The 21475-nt window shown below is 41.9% G+C and overlaps 1 protein-coding gene across 1 annotated transcript in view; it reads left to right on the top strand.

The window, feature by feature from the left end:
* The first annotated feature begins 442 nt into the window (after positions 1–442).
* GRHL2 (grainyhead like transcription factor 2) overlaps positions 443–21475 on the top strand; it is a 64684-nt gene continuing 43651 nt past the window's right edge. The window contains exons 1-5 of the mRNA XM_053961544.1: positions 443–518; positions 12938–13127; positions 15997–16064; positions 17629–18013; positions 20477–20529. Of these exons, the coding sequence (XP_053817519.1) occupies positions 499–518; positions 12938–13127; positions 15997–16064; positions 17629–18013; positions 20477–20529 (716 nt within the window). The 5' untranslated portion in view covers positions 443–498. The remainder of the gene's footprint in view (positions 519–12937; positions 13128–15996; positions 16065–17628; positions 18014–20476; positions 20530–21475) is intronic.

Below are 21475 nucleotides of genomic sequence, written 5' to 3' on the forward strand. Positions count from 1 at the left end.
CCCCCTTTTCTTTTCCTTCCTTTCCCGCCGGCGGCGGCCCCGCGGTGCCTCCCGGCGCGGTGCGTTCGTTACCTGGCGCTCGGCGGCGGCTCCTTCCTCACCTGTGCGCACCTCTGCCAATGGCAGCGCACCTGGCGGCCGCGCCGCCAATCAGCGCGCGGCTCGTCCCTCTCCCCGCTCCTTTAGTGAAAGAATCCAGCGCTGCTCGGGAAAGTTACCTGTGCGCGCCCGGCCCGGCCGCTCTCCCGTGCCGAGCCCCGCCGGCGCCCCAGCCCCGCCGCTCCCCACATGCCAGGGGGAGGGGGCTCTACCTGTCCTGCCTCGGCGGCTGGCTGTGGAGCCGGGAGAGGGGGGGAAGGAAAGCAGAATTACCAGTAGCTCTGGTTCTGCCGTCCCGGGCGTTCACACGCACACCTTCACCTGCACAGACCTGAAAGTCCAGTTCCGCCAGGCAGACGGAGGCACCGGGAAAAGGGGAGAGAGTTCATTGGATCAAACATGTCACAAGAGACGGACAAGTAAGTGATCGCAGGCACGCCGCTGCGCCCGCTGCGCGGGGCGGCCCCGCCGGGCTGGCCGTGTTCCCCTTCGCCGGTGGCGGACGCGGACCCGCCGGGACGGCGCTTTTCCTTCTTCTCCTCCTACAGCGACGCCGGACCGGGCGCACAGACACTGCGGAGAGCCCGAGGATGAGGCTGCGGCTCGCGGCCCCGCACCTCGCTCTCCGCCTGGCCGTGGGGCTGCGCGATTATTTGTTAATTCCCCTTTTAGTTTAGGGGTTTTTGTTTGTTTGTTTATTTGTGTTGTTTTGTTCCCCCCCCCCCTCACCTCGAGGGTCGCTTTTCGTGACAGAGAGCTCCTCGCCCTGGAAGAGCGGAGCGGCCTCCGGCCGCCGAAGGCCTCGGACGTAAAGAGCTTCTTGGCTTTTGTGTTGGCGCAACAAAGGGCTTTTATCCCCAAAGGGCCGGGGACGGCCATCTTCCTCCCCTCGGCTGGGGCCGGCGGGGCAGGGGGCCCGGGCGGCGAGAGGAAGGCCCTGCCTCGGCCCAGGTGCTCCCCGGCCGCTCCATGCGGCGCCTCCTGCTTCGCCGTCCTGACCTTGTTTTCCCGGCGGGACGCCCGGGCGGGCCCGCGGCTGCCCGGAGACCGCCGGGGTTAAAAAGTAACTTTCCCAGTAGCGGGGCCGAAGGAGAATGATGAAGAAGAGAGGGAAGCCTCCCGCTCCTGCCGGCCTCAGGCCCGCCTCAGCCCCTCTCCCGCCCGGCCTGGCGGTAGCGAGGCCAGGACACAGTGGCGGTGCAGGGGTACTCCGGTTGTCTCCCGGGGCCGCCGGCCGCGGTGCTGGGTCCCCCCCGGGACCCGCAGGACCGCGGCGGGCTCGGTGTCCCCGGGACGGGGAGCGCCGCCGGGAGCCGTCGGTGGGCGCGGAGGCCGCGGCGTGCGCCCCTCCTGCCGTCCCGGCTCTGCCAGCGCCCGGTGCCGAGCGGCCCAGGCCGGGTTGTTCACCCCCGGTAAATAACTCGCACAGGCGATGCCGCGCTCCCGCCATGGCGGCGGCGGTTCGGCGTGGCGCCCAGAGCCGCCGTGAGGCAACCAGGCGGGAAAGCCATTTTCCCTGCTCGGGTGATTAGGGTTTCTTCTGGCGAGAGTTACAGGGTAAGGAAGATGGAGGGCGGGAGGTGGCTGTTTTGTTTTACTGCTGCCCTGGTGCAGGTAGGAGTGCCCCAAACACGGGTGTGATCTCGGCTACGTTTGGTGTTGCTCGGGTGCTAGCCCTGGTTGGGCTGCCCGGAGCCTTTGTGCCAAAGGAGGTGGAGAGGAGGAGCCTGATGTTGGAGAGAGGCTTGGTGACAACCTGCCTGTCAAAGAGTGAAAGAAGGAGATTACCCGACAAAAGAAAACAGCAGGGCTGGGTCCCCCCGACAGGGAAGAGACAGGATAGGACGGTTCAGAGGGGAAAGAGTAAACAAAAATATTAAGCCTGACCTTTTCAAACATCAAGTGACAGTGGGATTATACGAAGGTAGCTACTGGCATGAAATTAAACCGATTTGGGTAGGAGTTGAGAGTGGCATTTAGGAGTTCATCTGAGTTGGGATGGGAACTAATGCCTTCGGTGGCCAGATTAGAGCAGAAAATGATTAAAGTGCAAGGAAAGGAATAACGACAGAGCCCTGAGGGGTGCGGGAAGGAGCAGCTGAAAGAGCAGTTGTGCAGTTGAGAGGGGAGCCAAATTAACTGTGGAAGAGCTGATAAGCAGTGATAGAGGGCATCCCAAAGCAATGGGCAGTTCCAGAACGGCGAAGGTGAAAGGGGCCTGTAAATTACTTCCTGGCTAAGCCTAGTTGCCAGTAGTTTTAGCAGCCAGAAACTGGGCTGCGGCAGATCAAGGGCAGTTAATGGGAGTGGGAGGGGAATATGGAATGGTGGGGGGGTCAGAAGAGCAACTTCGCACCATAGTCGGCTTTGAATCGGAGAAACAGTGGAGAGGAAACCTAACTCATGTAAGAAACTAGGGCGAAAGTGGTTTCCCTCTGGGTCTGGGATGCTACTGAGATACTGGACTATCCTTCCTTTCCAACAGCAACAATATGGCAAATGTGTAAACTACTGAGACTGGACATTAATGCCCTTCGTTCCCTGCTCTGTGTAGTGCTGCTGCTGTTACCACTGTGAGGAACTTAAGAGCAGTGCAGAGCATACAACCTCAGGTAACAGCACTTGCTCCATTGCAGGTATGCCTGTGATCTGTTTCTAGCTAAGGTGTTTAGAAAATTTATAGGTGATAGGTAAGGGTTTGAAAACGAAATGAAGAGTAAAGAAATCCCCTGCGCTCTCTACAGACAAATGTAACATGAGAAGACAAATACATTTGTTTCCCGAAGAGATGACCAGATGGAATGAGATAATAGACTGGTGTGAGGAGTTTGCATGGGAAGGTTTTTGGTGGTGTTTTTTGTGGGTTTTTTTTTTTTTTGTTTGCCTTTTTTTTTTAGGTTCTAATTATATCCAATCAGAACCTAATCCAGAAAGTGCATTATTCTCTTCCACATGGTTTTTCATTTACTTAAAACTGTAAAACTAGATCTTTACTAAAACTAGATCTTTCCTACAGGCAAGACTAGAGAGTGGAGCTCGTTATTTTGAAGTCAGTTAATCTGTCAGAGTCATTGGATGTGTTTTTGTGGGGCTTGTGCTACTAAAGTGCTGGTGTAGAGGACTAAGCAGGTGTAGGGATATAGAAAGTGTGGAAGAATACATTCTGTGGGACTTGCTTGCACCTTGCTGGAGAGGTGATAGACCCTCTGCACTACTACACAGAGCTGCCTGCAGTGTCTGTCTTTGGAGGGAGCAGTGGGGACAGGTTCTGTAGTGCTTTAAGGGAGGAAGGTGGACAGTTAGGTGAAAATGCTAAAGAACCAGGTGTTTGATTGTAATGCTAACTGAGGAGCTTAGAAGGGCGGATTATCCTTAAGATAGGTGTACTATCTCCCTGTCTTTCCCTTTAGTCTTTCTGCCTAAACTGGGTCTTGTCTGCTTGTTTCCACAAACTCTGGGGTCAGGAGAGATAAGGCATGATTGCACGTGCATTTTTCAGAGGTAATACCGACTTAAGCAGGCTGTGGCCACTTATTCCTACCTCTGTTCCAACCTCTCAGCTGTGTCAGTAGAGCTGTTGTGCAGTAGAGAACTGGCTCAGAGTTGGTGTTATTTTTGACATCCGTTTTGCATTGGTCTAGGTTCATATGCAGCAGGGGTGCAAGCATATGGCAGGGGTTAAGAAAATAACTATTCAAACTATAATCTCTGCAGAAGGAAATGCGTGTCCCTCCCACTCTGAGTGTTTTCTAGGTCTGTGCTGGCTGCTTCCGTTATTATCCAGTTTCCAGATCCTTTGAGGGAAACCTGGGCATTGATTGAAGGCTGAGGGACAATAGGGTGGGAAGGAGGGAGCATCCGTTTTGCAGGATGAAAAGATTATTCTAGGGTACACTTCTGCATTTATAGGCTAAAGTTGTTCTTTTGTAGTATATGAAAAAAAGATCGTCTCAAAATTCCAGAGTCATGTCTCTATTGCATTAGTGGAGCAAATCAATGAGCTCGCTACTTAAGTGAGACACTTAACTGGGCTTTAGAAATTGACAGCGCTTCTGAGAATGAGGAGCAGCAATTGTGCGACTATTTGGGATCTGTCTTGTAAACGCCACAGTTGTGTCCGTGCTGCTCCTGGAGTTGTGTGAAGGCCCCGGTGGGCTGGGACTGCACTTGCAGGCTAGTGGCAGGCCCCAGCAGGCGGGCTGCCCTGGCTCTCTCTGCGGGCTGCCCTGGCTCCCAAGAGCCCAGGGTGTGCAGAGCTGCTCAGGACACCAGGTAGCTGGGGCTGGGGCATGCTCAGACTGCCCACATAAAGGAGGGCTTGAGGCAGCCTGGGTCTGCAGCAGAGCATGTGCTTGTAGGTAAATAACCGAGTGGAGAGCGAACCCGTAGGTGGGAATGGGTTCAGACCTGTTCCCATGCGTCAGTGGAGGCATGTTCACATCCAGCTTACTGCTTGCTAGTATCTGTGGCAGAAGTTGATATTGGGCTCTTCACAGGGTAATTTTGATTTACTGTTTTCTTCTCAGTGTGTAAATTTACTGCCTTCATATTATTTAACTTAAGCATCTAGTGCTATAACACAAAGGGAGTTTATAATTTACAACGTGATTCCGTGTTTTGTTATTAATTTTTTCTTTGAGGGTCAAACATTTTGCAAGGAAGGTGGAAAATAAGTGTGCAGAACATCATAGAATTTGCAACCATAAGCTTAGCTAAGAGGAGTAAGAGTATCAGATGGTTAGGACTTGCTGTTTACACTTCTGTCTCTCTGGCACTGGAGTCTGAGACCGGACTGAAGATCAAAGCTGAAGAGGAGGGAGGGGATTTTCCCAGGTCGCTTTAAGTTGCTTGTAATGATCACATAACCTCTTCCCTGTGGAAGGGTCAGCAGGGGCATCATCGGCCCTGTTTTGGCTGGGACATCTGAAGGGGAAATGATATTACACCAGTTGACATTTGTTGCCAAACATTTTCACAAATATTCATCCAGTGGTTACCTTAAGTATTTTTTAAATTAGGAAGCACCCAATTAAGCTGCTATTCTTTGTACATACACAAAATAGCACTTTCAAATGCTGATCTAGGAATTAATCCTGGAGTCAATTTTCATTTGCTTTTTGATCAGTGATTGGGACAGTACTAGCTAGTTAAAAGAAGAGAAGTAATTATTTCAGACATCTTGGTATACAGAGGTACTGTTCTGTTCTTCTACAGTGCTGACACAATAGAAAAGACAATAGTTGCTTACACAATATTTAACCAAGGAAACCATATTAAATACATCTGAACTGTGAAGTCAAATATTGCAATGTATCTATAGCTTGAGAGTATGTCTCAAACATCAAAGATTTTGTATAGGTATTTCTTTTATATATATATTTATCTATTTATAGCTATATATTTTTATATATAGATTTGTTAATTTTCCTGATTTGAGGAAGCAATGGTATATTCCATAATAATGTATTTAAGTAGTTCTATAAAGTATATTTTTGGGTTTTTATGCTTCTAAAAATATTTGTGGGAAATCTTGACTCCCAGGATGGCTTGTTGAATTCATGTTTTCCTTCTAGCTACATAAAAGATTTAATATCCTGAAAAAATATCAGTCAGTGCTATCAGTGAAGTAACTATTCCATTTCCATTAACTCTGTGGAAGCAGTGAATGAACAAGGACCACAGGGCCAAGGGTCAGGTTAAATTGTAGGAGGTCTGGGCAGCCTTGTCATGACCTGTTCTTAATTGTACAGCCTGCTTCTGGCTGCTTCAGGTCAGTTAAAACAACCTTGAGTGCTATGCACATGAAGTACTCTTCTTAGGAAAACAGCATGGCCTGCCATGAAGCTGCTAAATAATTGCTAATTCTGATCAACTCTGTCAGCTCCTGCAGAAATGCTGTGAGCTTCAGGTTTTTCTCATTTTGATTTTTTACAAATGTGTTGAAACCTGTCCTTTTTATGAGACTCTTTATCTTATTAAAAAAAAATAAAAGCAACAGGCTTAGTACACAAATAACACAAGATTGGTAGAAATAATATTTTATTACAAGTGAAATAAAAAAAAGCCTCTGAAATCATAGGTATAAAAAGTCTGTCCCAGGGTAAGTAATTGCCTACTTGAACTAGTCCTCAGTAGGCACTTATTGTATGTATTTAATCCTTGTGTCAGATTTCTTTTTCTTACTTCCGCTTTGACATAGTTAATAATAATTTTTTGTCAATGTTAATAAATCACGTATTTGTTTTAATCTCTTGATCACTACTGCATGCTCAAGTTATTTTGGTTCAGAGTAAAAACAAATAAAACTTCTGCTAGGCATCTAATTGTTAAACTAGTCTGTTTTGCCGTTCATTGTTGCTGTTCTTAAAGTATTATTTCACTTCCTCTCAGACCATTTAGTAATGGTAAAATAATTTCTTTTAATCATTTTACGTGTGTAATGTTGTTCAGATTCATCTTGTGCTCAAAAAGTATAATTGTCCCAAAATTGCAAGAGTCCCAAACTTGCAAAATGACTCAGCCTCTTTAATGGGAGTTTTTTCCTTGGTATGGACTTCTGGGCCAGAGGGCATCTTACCTTTTTGTTTCCTGGTGATCTAAATGCTTTGATTTTTTTTTTCCCTTCATTAAATTCATTTGTATATTTATATAGTCACTGGATTGGGTTAAGTACATTTTGGAGATGTGTTGTGCTTCTGGGAATGATGTGATTGTCAGCTGTGAAAGACAAAATGCTGAGACATATGGGTCATAATTTTTCTGTTTGTTAAATATTTGTGCTCCTTTGTAGTTTTAACGGAACCCTATTATCTAATTGAAACTACAGTATTGCAGACTATTTAGTTATACATTTGGCAATAAATCCTGACGAGTCTCAGGTTGGTTTGTTTTTTTTTTTTTTTAACCAAATAAATCAAAACTTGCAATGAGCCACACAAGTTGTGGAGTTTTTTTGGTGGTATTTTGTTTGATTGTTTTTTTTTTATTTTGTTTTGCTTTAGGTTTTTGGTTTTGTTTTGTTTTTAACTTGATGACAAGTAGGCAAAGTAGTATTCTGAAGGTAGTAAACTTGGGCCAAAACTAACATTAGAATCTTTGAAACAAATGGTTTCAAGTGCTAGGACTAGCTTTGATTTATACTTCTCTGCGTAATGAGCACAGGCAGAAGTTTATGATCTGGAATCTGAAGTTTAACTTATGCAGCTTCTGTGGGATCTGTCCTGCATTTTAAATGGTCATAGTACTTCATTTTGTGCTTGTGAATTCATATGTATGTGCATTAGTTTAAGACAAATTGCATGAACATCTGTTCCACATCTGTTTTATAGTTGTCTTACAGCTGAACTAAGATTTTTGTAAATGGAAAATAAACTTACAGAGGGTTTGAGAGCTACTGAAATGTTTGAAAATGGTCGTACTCTGCTCTCCTTAGTTGTGTCAAAACTGAAGTGGGAACATCTACCCTATTTTCTGGTTCTTGGATGTGTCTGGAGAATGCTCCTGTACCTTTTGTTACACCAAATGAAACATGGGTGTTCTACAAGTTCACCATTTCTTTGACTTTGCCCTGGAGGAAAGACCAGAATGCACCGTGGTGTGTGATGCACGTCTGTGTGCAACAGAAGTGGTCCCTTTGGCTAGAATCTTGTTTTAGAATTTGTGTTGCTCACAGCATTTGCAGATTGGAGACAGTTGCCCTAGTCACCTTCTTACCATGCCATTAACAATGAGCTTATGATAAATATCCTATGACCTTGATGTGCTGGGCTGGGAACAAGGGTGATGTGAGTCTGTCTTGCCTTCTCCAGTTATTTGACTAGTGATAAAATTTCTGGATGCTTTATAACAGCTCTATGGACCAAAGCCTTGTATCCCTTCTCTTGAAGGAGCAGTTTGCAGAGGATGTGTGCAGAAGTGCCTGGTGCTCTTTTATCTCACCTGTGGAAGAATGGGCAGGCTCAGGCCTGGGCTGAAACCTGGGAAAGGGAACCTCTCCTGTTCTCCTGCCTCACACACATCGCTTGTGTGTTCCCATCTGGCACCTAGCCTCTGCAGGGAGGGGCAAGACCTCCTGCATTGTCACAGGGTAAAGAAGTCTGCGGATATATTCATGGAGCATCTTGATTGTAACTTTTATTTTTTAAGAACAATACAATGTCAAAAAAAAAAAAACAACCCCCCCCCCAAAAAAAAAAACCAACCAAACAAACAAAAAAAAACCCCAAACAAAACAGCACCCCACAGTTTAAAAAATAGAAATGCCTGGGCTGGGTGCCCACCTTGGCAGTTTAAACAATCTGCTTTGGGTTTCAGGGTTGAATTTCCTGGGCAAGGCAAAAGATGTGGGGCAGGTAGGAAGAGGCTTTCTTTCACACTAATGCCACCTGGATCAGGATGTAATGCTGAGCATATGATGCAGCAGGATGCAGATGTACTTGATGCAGCATGGCTGCACAGTCTGCTTTATGTTCAGTGGCTTCTCAGATATAGCTGAGAAGTTGAGGGCTGCTTGAGCTTTCCAAATTCAAAAGAAAGCTCTTGAGCATCAAAATTGGTTTTGAGAGCCTGGCGGGCAGGACACCTTATTTCTGAATTAAAAGCAAGCTCTGATCACCAAGCCTTTTACCACTGTTCATGAGCGTGTTAATGGGCAGTTCTGATTCATTGTGAGCTAATTCGCAAATTGCATCAGGTTGGGTGAGAATCTGCCTGTAGTAGGATTTTGTAGCCCCAAGGGCTGGCTGTTGTATGTTCATTATCTTTAATCCGAGGAAGAGCTTGAAAGGCTGGCCTTTTCCATTTAGCATTATTGATGTTAAGTACAATGTACCTCTCGAATTTACACTGCAGTAACTGAAATGAAACAAAGTTTTGGATATCTTTGTATTTATATACTACACTTGTGTCGATTTTATAAAATTCCCTAGTCTTAATTGTAAAAAAGTTCAAAAAAATCACTGTAACTGCTGTTAATCTGAAAAATTTATATATGTCTTATGAAAATTCACAAATCACTTTGGAAGGTATGTACAGGAAAATCTCTACTAAGCAGTGGAGAGAATAAAAAGATTTTGCAAAATAAAGACTGTCTGAAGTTTTAGTTTTGACATAAATGCTCCCGTGTCAGAGGAGTCTGGCTCCTAGGTAGACCATTGCCCAGAAAATCCCTTTCATTCTTGCACACTTATTACTGTTTGACATAATACAATGGAAACATTTTGCATTCATGAGGAGCTCAAGTGGTAGCTTGAAAGGAAACTTTTACTTTTTAGATACAAAGTATCCTGATTCTTCAGCTCTTTCTCCATGATAAAATGAGGATGTGCTTTCAGCTTGTACAAGTGTGTCCCGCACAGCTGTGCTCTGGTTAGCACACATCCTGACTCCCAGATAGAGGGGTGGTGGGCTGGCCGGGTAGAGGAATGGGCACAGCAGGGGTTGCTCTTGTTCTCTGCTCTTTAGCAGGTTCTTAGGTGTGACTGGGGCTACAGCGGGTATTTGCTGGTGTTGCTGGTCAGGTTGAGTGGGAGTCTTGCAATCTTGGCCTATCTTTCTTCCTTAAGTGTGTGGTTCTTGGTGGATGTGGTCACTAATGTATTTTCAGCTTTTGATAAGATTTATAGATCTATGGATCTGCTAATTGCAGGCTCCAAATTTGGCTTTCTTTCAGCCAGCACGGTCAGGGCAGCTCTGTAGTGGGATTGCTGTTGCTCGTAATTTTCACCCTTTGTCTTCCGCATGGTCCAGGTACCACTAGAGTCACTTTCCTCCCAGGAAGCTGCCAGCTGTCATCAGTTGCACAGCTGGAACAGCTGGGGCTGCCCTGGCATCGAAATATGACTGACAAGACAGGGGAGCTTATCTGTGTGGAGCCTCACTTAGGATGTTGGGTTTTCTTGGTGTATATTAAAATACACTGTATTTATGGAGGACTTTGCTACCCCTCTGTCACATTTAGCTGAAATCATCCAAGGAGGTTCAGCAGTTGTGCAAAAAGGGAGGGGAATGTGTGTGCATGCACAAGTCTCATTTCTTCAGAGAAACTCTCCCTCTCATCCAAACGGCCTTATTTAATAGAAGAGTTTTCTTTAAGTGGGCCCAATTGTTTTGGCTGACTACTTTGGCTATAATCTTTGAAATTATTGACGATGTTAAGTCATGATAATTAGCTCTGACCATTAACCTCCTACAGAGCTGATTACAGGGACAGGGGTGATGAGGAAGTTTTTTATTTTTCTTAGTGCTATTGTTTCAGTCTGTTTGCAGAGTAAACACAATGAGTGTGGCAGTTGATTATGCTGCAGACTATCTCTTAAGGCAGAGGAGACAGATACTTCATTTTCAAATGTGAAAACCTGAGTTTTAGAAAAAACATGTTCTGGAGAGATGTTGGAAAGGCTCTAGGTCTATGCACCTATGCCTTTCCAACCATCCCAACTACTTACTTACTGAGTTGATGTTTCTAGAACATTTATCTCCTTTGCTTTGGCTTCTTCCCAAGACAGTAAGATATGCACCTCTGAGAGACTGCACTCTGGTCATTGCTTTAAGATCATCTTGGCTAAGTTAGAGCAACAGAGATTGACTCCTCCCCTCCAGCATTTTTACAGACAAGCACAGCCCAAGTCATAAAAGGTGTGTTTTTAACGGGATCTTGCTGTCTGACTGTAGTGCTCATAAATCAGTTATGACTGTCGCACGGCTGTGAGTGCTCTGAGAGCAAAAGGCAGTTATTGATTTAAGGGACGATTGCTACAGGAAGAAGGGTGAGTGGGATTTTGTGCATTGCAATGGGCAGCCGCCCATGCGGTGAAACAGCCCAGATTTAGCTGAAGGGGAGCTTTGTTGAGGAAAGGAGAATCCTTGCTTGGAATAATTGCCTCTGAGCCAGGGAGAATTGACTACTCCAGAGTGGAAACAGGCCCTCAGCTACCTCTGGCACAAACAGCAGGGCTGTTGCAAATCTGATTTGAGTTTCTAACAATAAGGTATTGAAAAGGCAGGCAGACCTAGCAGTTGCCTCTGTGTTTCCTTAGGTTCCTAATTTATGCTCAGCTACACTTGCTGAAGCAAACCTGTAACAATGCAAATGTATATGTGAAAACAAGAGGGACAAAAATCTTCAGCCAAAGCCAGGCAGAAGTGTTGTCAAAACAAAAACAAACAAACAAGGTAGTTTCCAAAAATCCAGTTACTTTATACGAAAGGAAAATAGAACTGGTACTGCAATCGGCTGTATTTTCTGATATGAAGCTATGAAATGCTCTCTTCCCCCACAGAGCTCATAAAATTGTGCTCTTTGTACCAGGTGGATTATTTTGTTTTTCATTAAATAAAGAAACTTGTAAACAGTGCTCTGTACCATAGAGATTATAATCTCCACCATCCCCCTCTTCTTCCTTAAGCACTGGAGCACGCATTTTGCAGGTTGGACTTGCACCACAGCGGAGTTCTGGTGATAGCCCAAGCTTCTGCTGGTCACTGCAGCTTGGGGGCCAGGCAAGGCATGCTCCCAGCATCTGAGAGCATTTACTGTGTGGGTTCAGTTGTTCTTTTACCAAATCCTATTTTGGAAAACAAATAAAAGTCTTGTTTGCACAGTTTAAATGCCACTCTCTGTGCAGCAGCAGCAGTTGGTTGAGTTAGATCTTTGGAGCTGGCACTCCACAGGTAAGGCAAAACAGAAAGAGGAGGCTGACTGCTAAACTGGTTTTTATGTGGAAGATGGCAAAAAGTGTTTTAGGAAGGTCACCAGGAATAACTACTAGTTTTACCAGTTAAGTCGGTATATTTGGTTATACTACCATCTCTGCAACTTCCGCATTTGTAAGGTGTAATGTGTTAAAAGTTTCATTGTCATAATTCTAAGCTGAGCCACAATTCTTGAAAATGCTTTTGTAACACCCGCGAAGCAGCACACTCCTCACCCCACTATTCCCATGCCTAATCTGTTTGCCTACTATCTTATGTAATAGGCCTGCAACTTTTTTTTTTTTAATGCAGTTCTTTTATCAATAAGTTTATTGAACAGTTGGCAAAAGCAGGTGCTATTATCTTCATTTATATTTCCATTATACTGGAAATTTCAGCCGTAGCTATGGTGCAGCAGCTTCTTATGCAGTATACATGGGCACTGGTCAGTTTGTACCACTTTCAAGCTGGAGGAAACTGCTTTGGCTGCAAATGCCACTCACTAATGGTCTTGTCTGTGTTACCATGGGTTTATAATTAGATGCGGTGAGTGATAAAGTGTGCATTGAGACCAAATATATTTACTTCTGTTCCATCCACTGGACCTATTGCTCGTGTACTATTACAGAAAACTTCTCTGAAATTACTGACAAGTTGCATTCTAAAAGCAGAGAATAGCTTAATTTTAAGGTGTACCCACTTAATAAATACTGAACTATACTCTGTTTAGGTGAACTCTAGATTAGTATTAGACGCTTTTTCTTGTTTTCCATTCACGTCTTCTTATGTCAGTTGAATGTTGGATTTTTTCCCTAATCAAGTGTACACATAGCAAGAATACTGGGGCAAAATGTTCTTGTATTGTTGCTTCATTTTTTCCAATTAGTTTTAAAATATTTTTGTAGCTCTGTCTGTATATTAGTAAAAATACACTTGAATTATTATCACAAGATCTGCACGCATTTAATTTTTTTTAAGGACTGAAGATAGCTAATACTGATAAACATTTATGCCACCAAGTGTAAAACAGAGATGCTTGCTTGATGTAATCATATAACTTTAATTGAGCTATTTGATGTTCTTTACCATGCCTTGTGAATAAAGTAATCCCTTCTGGATCACAATTTTATTCTTCCTGTCTATGCAGTAACAAGCGACTTGTGGCCTTAGTGCCAAATGACACTTCATTCAACACCAGACGAGCCTACACCAGTGAAGATGAAGCCTGGAAGTCGTATTTGGAGAATCCCCTAACAGCAGCTACCAAGGCTATGATGAGCATAAATGGTGATGAGGACAGTGCTGCTGCTCTTGGCCTATTATATGACTATTATAAAGTAGGTAATTCTGTCATTATCCCTCCCTGCTGCACTAGCAGGGACCACTCTGAGAGGCATCAAAAGAGCCAGTTTTCAAAGACAGTAGTCACTGCATCTTGTTTTCTCTCTAATGTTTCCATCATGCTCCCATTCTATTATAGGAAGCCTGTCTGAAACAGTTTTGATGTATTTAATTCTGGAGAGAAAAAAATATCTCAGAATTCCCATATTAAATGTTATACCATGTTTTCTTTTTGAGCATAGTGTTCTTCCTTTGCAAGAACATTGGATGATACTTGAAATACTTGAGTGTAAAAGGGGAGGCCTTGTCCATCTGTACGTTTGTCTGCTTTTCTGGTTCATTCCACACATGTTTTAGTTTGTTCTTTAACTGGGGTATCTCTCATCTGACAATTTCCCATGTTATTTTTGTTTGTATAATGATTGCAGTAGGCTGTATACAAACATACAGTGAGGGCTAGCCCTTGCACTGGTAGTTTGCTGGACACAGAGCCAGAGATCTAAGTTAATTTACAGGAAAATCACTGATGTAGTTTCAGTTTGTCATGTTCTAAACCCAGGGCTTTACATACAATTTTGGTAACATCTTTTTATTTTTTTTAATATATATATTTTGTAAAGTTTAAGTAAAGCTATGTTTGAGATTTTTGCTGAAATCAGAGGAGAGTCCTAGAGAATGCATCTCTGTGTAAAGAAAAATGTCATTCTGAGACCCATGCTGACCCCTTGGTACTCTGCAAACAGAATCAGTGTTGCCTCCCAAGCACTAGAGTATGAAATAGTTACAGTGAAATGAGCAATCTCCATACCCCTGAAGTCAGCTATGGTTGCCTTGGACAGATGATCTTCTGTGAAAGCCAGCACAGCAATGTCAGGTCTCCTTGTAATTCATGAAGAAGTAACAGGAAGGGGAATTAAAAACCTTTGCTTTTAGTATTTATTAGTATAAATGCTTTTAATGAATGGACTCTTCTTTTTAATCTCTGTGACATTAATTGAGTGTTCAGGAAAAGGAGTTGTAGGGAAGATGACATATACCAACCTTACAGTTAAATATTAATTACTTTGCTGATTATATTCCTTGCTTTTGTGTGTTGTTGTCAGTAGAGAAAACTGTTCCCAGTGAGAAAGAAAAAAGGTCCTTTTCTCTGCTTGACATAGTTACCACACTGCCAGTCTGTGAAATTAATATGGATTCATAAAATTCAGGATGTGTATGAGCATCTGGAGTATTGACTTCTGTCTTAGTAATACCTTTTTATGTAGCTGTTCATTAATCTGATGGATTTTTGTAATAAAACCAGAAAATAGCCCTTTTCCTTCTCAAAACCATGTGCTAAAAGACATATCTGCTCTTTGTTCCAGGCAGTTGCTAAGACTTTGGGTTCAGATGGAATAAGGTGGGATTAACATCTCAAAACCATTTCCAGATTTTTGTCTTAAATAGGGAAGAAATGATAACACTTGTTGATACTCCCAAACACAAAACTTAACCTCTGTGCTGTAATGGGGAAGTGTAGAGGACTTCCAATGCACCAGACTCTTGAATTATCCTTATTTTTAATCTGGCTTATTTGTTCTGACATGCTGGATAATATTTTTGAATTATTTTTCCCAGTCATTAGGAATTCTTTGAATGTAACTGTTTGTTTTTTTCTTGTAGTGATATTTACCTAAACATAGACCCTCATTCAGAGAAAAAAAATTATAATCTTAAAAGGGGAATCAACATATGTAAACTGTGGCTTTTGTCCCAGTTCAAAAAAATAATTGACAGAGGTTTTTTAACCAGCAGGATGCTTAATAGGGAAAGGGGATGTCCCTAAAAGAAAGAACGGCTCTGGATAGAACTCTGGGACTGTGCTGCTGTCTTGCAGTTATTGTTGATGTTATCATTGACTAATGGAGTGCACTGTAATACTGTTTTTTCTCTAAAGTCAGATATTTTTCTGATGTTTCTTTAAAATATTTAAAAGCAAAAAGCACGGCTTTAGCTCATTCTTAGGTCTAATCTTGCTCTTTAATCCTGAGTTAATTGCTGTGATGGAGTGGATATGTCTTGTGCAAAAGATTGATTAGAAGTTTTAGCTCCCAAATTAATGGTTCAGCAAGAAAAGAAAAATATAGTCATAGCAGGAACTTTACCCCTGGTGATTTCATATCTGTGCTGGTGTCAGGACACCAGTATGTGGGAATACAAATCTTTAAAGTTGCTAGGTGTCAATTCTGAGTCTGTCAAGGGGCCATATTTGACTGGGTTTTTATACCTCTCATAGCTATTGATGCAATGAGCAAAGCAGAAGTCAGTGTTTCTGATGACATACCAGCATGCCCTGACCTGTCCCCATACTAAGAAAGGGAAAGATCCACCAACTTTCTCTAGGTATGAGTCCTGCACTCTCCAGGCTTCTCTCTAACAGGAGGACTTACCTGGTACTTATGGTTTAATTGAAAAGCCTTTTTTTGTCTGAGCTAAAATGGTCTCAGTGCAGAGCTCATCAAAGCATTGCATCTTCCTTCTCATCTTGTTTTTTTCAGCGAAAAGTGTGTATGTATTTTTGGAATAATATGAGCTTTGGTTTTGAGATAGCTTGGCCTAGCTTGATATTCAAAAGATAGGACATAGAGTGCTTTGTTACTAACTGGTGTGCCCAAGAACTAGAAAAGAAAACAATTCGTTTGTTTTTTTGTCTTTGAAAATTTTCTTCCTGTTCACAGTCAGTCTCCCAAAGAAAAAGAGCTCCTGGCATCTTTGAGCTAGACAACACTGATAGAGTTACATTTTTCTAGTTGCAGTAGAGCAGTCTGAAGCTGCAAATGCCTGACAGTTGCATTTACCTGACCCCATGCCTGGTGTTGTTCTCAGGTTCCCAGAGATAAAAGGCTGTTGTCTGTTAACAAAGTGAGTGATAATCAAGAAGACCAAGATAAAAGGTACAGTATTACTCAAAATCATACACCCAGCTACTTAAAGTGTTGATCAGCTGTGAACTGAAGGAACTGTGAGGGCTTGAGGGGTTTATGGTTTTCTTTCAGAAGTTAAAAGAATGAAGGTTGTTTTGGGAAGCACATTTTACTCCTTTTTACTTTCAATTTATTAGAAAAAATGGATAGTATTCTCAAACATGCAATTAGGGAGGTAGCTGAGAGTTTCACTTTTTTTTGTTTTGTGGTGTTGTTTTGCTGCTGCTGCTGCTGAGATTAGTAAAATCAGATTATCTTGACAGTTGGCTGTTGGCTGTTTTTCTTTGTTTTCTTGTTGTAGGGCAAAAAGTGAGTAGTTTGGCCTCAGTAATCTCATTTATAGAGTCTTATTTAACATAATTTAGGATCTGCCCAGCAAATAAAGTAACTCTTAAAAAGTTTGCTTAGAATATTTTGCTCACTCCTCTCAGATTTCAGTTTTTCTTTATAGGCTAAAAGTGACTTGAGTCAAAGGAAGCTGTCTCCTGCTATTAAGACCTGCAGAAAAGAGTGTACATTTTTGTAGAAACAATAAAGTTTTTACATATGGGAAGGTATCTCCATATAAAATTATGACAGAGATGGGCTACGCAAGGTTTATTTCAGTGTAGCTAATTTGTGACAGCCTTAGCTGGTCTCCACTAGCTGCTCATAAGGTGATTGTTTCAATAGGTAGTAGTATAAATTTACTGTTTCAAAATAGGCTATGAAATATTTTTGGGACAGTTTTTCTTGTAAAAACCAGAGAAATTCGTGATGTTCAGTTCCTAAATTGAATGTGATTGATGAAACTGGCCTACAGTGGAAAGCCAAGAGAGAGGAACTGGGCACTGGGTAGTGTCAGAGCATTTCTCCTGGGTTGAAAACAAAGCAATGTTATACCTACTAGAAGTTCTATGAGTTAACAATTTTATGTCAGTGTAACAACTATCAGCAAGCAGATTGCTTTCAACAGCAACTGTGGGTAGATGTGGGAATGCTGCTGAGGTTACCTTGCAGCCACTATAGTTACTGATCTACTCTGCTACAATGGAATTCCTGGGCTTGCTCTTTTGGAATAGCATTGCTACCAGAGTTAAGCAAACAGTAGTAGCCTGTCAACAGTCTGAAAGAGCATGCCATCTGCATATAAATTTTGCTGTTGATAATCTGCCTATTTAATGTGCAAAATATCTATTGTGAGTAATCCATGCCCTGCCTTACTCTTTATTCTTATCTTGTGTCTGAAGACTGTTGTACTGCTTCATTGATTTTACAAATTATATGCTAAGGCAAGAGCAACCCTGGATACCCAGAATTTATTGTAACAAGTCAAATCAAATAATTATCTTCCCCATTTGTTAAAGAGCTTTGGACCTCTCTGCTTGCCTCAGAATTTCTTTTGCCTAGTATTTGTTAATGTATTACTTCTTACGGCAGTGGCTTATCAGAATTGAAAAATCTTCTTCCCTGACATTTAAGACCATTAAGCTATTTAAGGAGGAGATTTCCTCTATCAGGACAGTTCATAACATTTTTTGGTTTTTTCTCACAGAAATTGTCTTAATACCACGGAAGCTCAGAATAGCTTAAGTGGGGGAGAGAACCGTGTGCAAGTCCTGAAGACAGTGCCAGTTAACCTTTCCTTGAACCAAGATCCTTTGGAGTCATCCAAAAGAGAATACAACACAAATGTATCTGGGAGCTCAACACCCATCACAGGGTCAGCAGTGACTGTGGTTAAAGCAGAGGAATTCACACCTGTTTTTATGACTCCACAAACACACTATGCAAGAGGAGAGAATGAGGAGCACCGAGGTGTTATCTTTGAGCCATATGAAGTGTCCAACATTGCTCCCCACACAAATTATCTTAAAGATGATCAGCGCAGTACTCCTGACAGTACCTACAGTGACACCTTCAAAGATGGAGGAACAGATGTAAGTTTTTCACCTCAAATTAACATCTAAGAATGCAATAAAAAGCTGTAAACAAGATAAGGATATTTGAGCTTGTAAACAAGATAAGGAGATTTGAACTGTCCACAAGAGCCATTAGAAGAATAGTGATGCTTGTTTCAACAAATTAATTTCTACTCCTTGCTGTGTTCCCATCAGTCTGTGCTCTGATTAAAGGGGAGAATCATGAGATGTTTCAGAAGACAGTTTTAAAGATGTTTATTGAAAATTCTGAGAATAATAAATACTGATTTTTTTTTGTCTTTGGGGTATTGTGTCAAGTAGAAGATAGTTGTTATTCTGAAAGAAGATTTATTTACCATTAACAAGATCTGCCTTCAGAATAGTAAGAAATAGCCTTTGTAACAGGGAAATTCTAGATGTTCTTTTGAAAATGCAAATGAGTAGCAACAGCCTCTGCTGCTGGATAAACCCAAGTAATTTATTCAGAAGCTGTTTGTTGCAAGAAGCTCTATTCTGCAACACAAGCAAGTGAGAAAAAGTAGCAGAATTAGACTAATAGAGGGGAACAGAGAATTCAACAGGCAAGGAACAACTGCATGTATGTGTACAGGAATGAGGAGAAGAAAGGCAAGGAGAACTCCTTCTAACTCTTTTACAGTTATGCTACAGTTAAAGTAGTTTTACATCAGCTTTAGTATGGTGAGTACCTTCTGGCTGCTTTTGCCTGCTGCAGAATAAGGCAAACAAGCTGGAATTGTAGAAAGGTGAAGATAATTTAAAGCTGACAGTATCTCTGCAAATAATTAGAGATATTAGATGGTAAAACTCCCCTAGGGTTTTTCTCCTCCCAACTCTACAAAATTGTAAACATAACAAAAGTACAAGGCTAGCTACATTAAGGCTGAGCTGCCCTGATTGAGTATATGAGAAATTTACTGTGTGTATGTGTATTATGGAAAAGTACATTGTCTCCGTGAGCGACACAGATCCAGGATATCTGGAGGTGAAATCAGTTTTCAGATATAGAACACATGTAGGTCAACTAAATGAATAAATAATGAAGAAATCTAGCTTCCCATTGTAAAATCAGTAGGCTCAAACCTTGGATTAGAGACTCTGCTCTGCATTATCAAATAATATTAGTTGGGTAATTTTTATGTGTTACTGGTAAATGGCTCTTATGGTACCATACTCTTGGCTTTCCCTGGGGTGCTGTAGCAGAGTGACTCCATTCCATTGGTTTGTTCTGGGACATACTGCTGAGAGGTTCCCAGACAGTGAATCTGCCCTGTGCAGAGAGAGTTGTCAAACATGCAAACTTGTTAAATTTGGACATAAAAAGGAACTTAACATCTATATGTTGTATTATATAATTCTGTGTTATAGTAATTTTGTTACAATGGTAATATATTTGTACATGTTTTTAAAATAATGGTTAATAAGAGGGTGCAGTACTTGTCATTTAGGATTTCTCTGCAGTCTGTGGAGAAAGAATCTGTTCAAATCCACTTGCCAAAACTGGCTGGAGTGGTTTTCTAAGTGCACTCACTGCTCTCCATCTTCACATCCCCTATTAATTCTACAAGGGACACTGGACAATTATTTATGTCCCCAGCCATAGTTGTGAGGGGAGATGTGTGCCACTGTTGGTGGCCTTCTAGCTGCAAGTATTCTCATGCATGTAGCATGGGAACAGTCAGAGCTTTGCCACCCTGCTGCAGCCTCACTCAGCACTGAGTCTGTCTCTGTTTTTCTCAACTGCCCAAAGCCCAGGATGTGCTTAGCCCAGCTGTGCTCTGACTGCTCCACCAGCCACTGTTGTGTAGGCACAGCTGGATGGAGCAGGTGTGGGGAAACCATAATGTAAAATGTCAAAACATACCAAGAGAAACCTAGGCAAAGTTAGTGTTTAGAAGTAGGAAGGCAGTTATTCTTACTAGTTTTCATAAGTGCTTGCAAAGTATTTCCTAAGTACTGGTGAGAATGAATGGGTTTGGATTTGTTCTAATACTTACTTAATTTTCAAACACATTATAAATACATATTTAGGAGTGGTTTCAAAACATTTATGGGGTGACTTAGTTGTGTTGTACTGAAGGAGTGCTGATTTTTTACAGATCCCTGTGGTAGTGGACACTTTGGTCTATCGCTTGCTGTGTTCTTCATTACAACTTTAACAATTATAAATATACTCTTCTCATCTCTTTCATTTTCTGGTTTAGCTGTGCTTAGTTTGTTAGTTCTTTATAGTATAAACAAATTCTTTGAGGTTAGATAAGTAAGTTGTATGGTTTTTACAGTGTCTACCTCTAACCTTTGTATAAAATGTGACTAGCTTATTAATATCCACTGCACTTTTTAGGTATTTGGAGTTTTAAATGGTTGATGGTTTCCTCTGAGTTATCTTTAAACATATTTGCATTTTGTTGGTATTTGCATTTCAGTTTTATCAAACAGTATTTAATTGCTCTTATTTTCCAGAAGTATCGGAGTGTGTCAGTGGGGGCTGAAGAATATATTTATGAACAAACAAGGTATGGCATAAGTTTTGCAGTGTGTTGGCTGGCATCAGGCAGGAATGTATTGAGGAGTAGCTGCCTGTGTCTACTTCCCACCCTTCCTTTCTTCACCCTGGGGTATCTGCAGGCCTCCCTTGATGCTGCCAAGCATCAGTCTCCTCTAATTCTCCTGCTCATGTTAGCTCTCAGATCTGGCCAGTTTATATCTTCATCTATTGCCTTCCCTCAGCATTGCTTTAAACTTGTAATTCCTCTGAAGTCTCCTGCCCAAGATATGCAATATGAAAACTGTTGAGAGGTTCCCCAGGTAAAAGAGCATAGCTTTGACAATCAGGTAATGAAAAATCTTTTCAGGATGGCAAAATGCACAAGTCAAATGTCCAGGACAGTTGAAAAGCTTCATGAAAAAGCTTCAAAAATTAGAGTTTGAAAAGAATACTGTTCTAAGCACAGAAGAATGTGTATGTAACATGGGCAAACACTGCAGAGTCCCTTTATCTAGGAAAGATTGTAATTACTAAGGATTTTAAACTGATGCTTTATTTCATACTTGTGAATGCTTCTGTTTATATCTGAGAGATTACTCTCACTATAGAATCAGGAACATGCCTGCATAGGTTTTGTGGATTAGGCATATGACTGGGACTGTGGTGAAGGTTCCTTACAGCTTGATATTTTTTCTGAAGAATGTTAAAACAATCATTAACTGCAGTGAGCTCAGAACTGAGTCATTATATAGCAGAAGATATAAAAATGGTATTTAGGAAAGGCTGCTCACTTACTACACTGAACATTTGTAACATTGAATCCTGAAGCATTGGTATTGTTAACAATTCTCATACACTTAAGTCTTCCATGCTATGGCCCAGGTTACATTAAGAATGAAACCTCTGAATACACATTAAAAACTCCCAGGAAAGATGTATTTAGTTTATCTGAAGTGGAAGGCTCAGAAATGAGA

Source organism: Vidua chalybeata, chromosome 1 (assembly GCF_026979565.1).
Source record: "Vidua chalybeata isolate OUT-0048 chromosome 1, bVidCha1 merged haplotype, whole genome shotgun sequence".
In the NCBI taxonomy this organism is placed as follows: domain Eukaryota; kingdom Metazoa; phylum Chordata; class Aves; order Passeriformes; family Viduidae; genus Vidua; species Vidua chalybeata.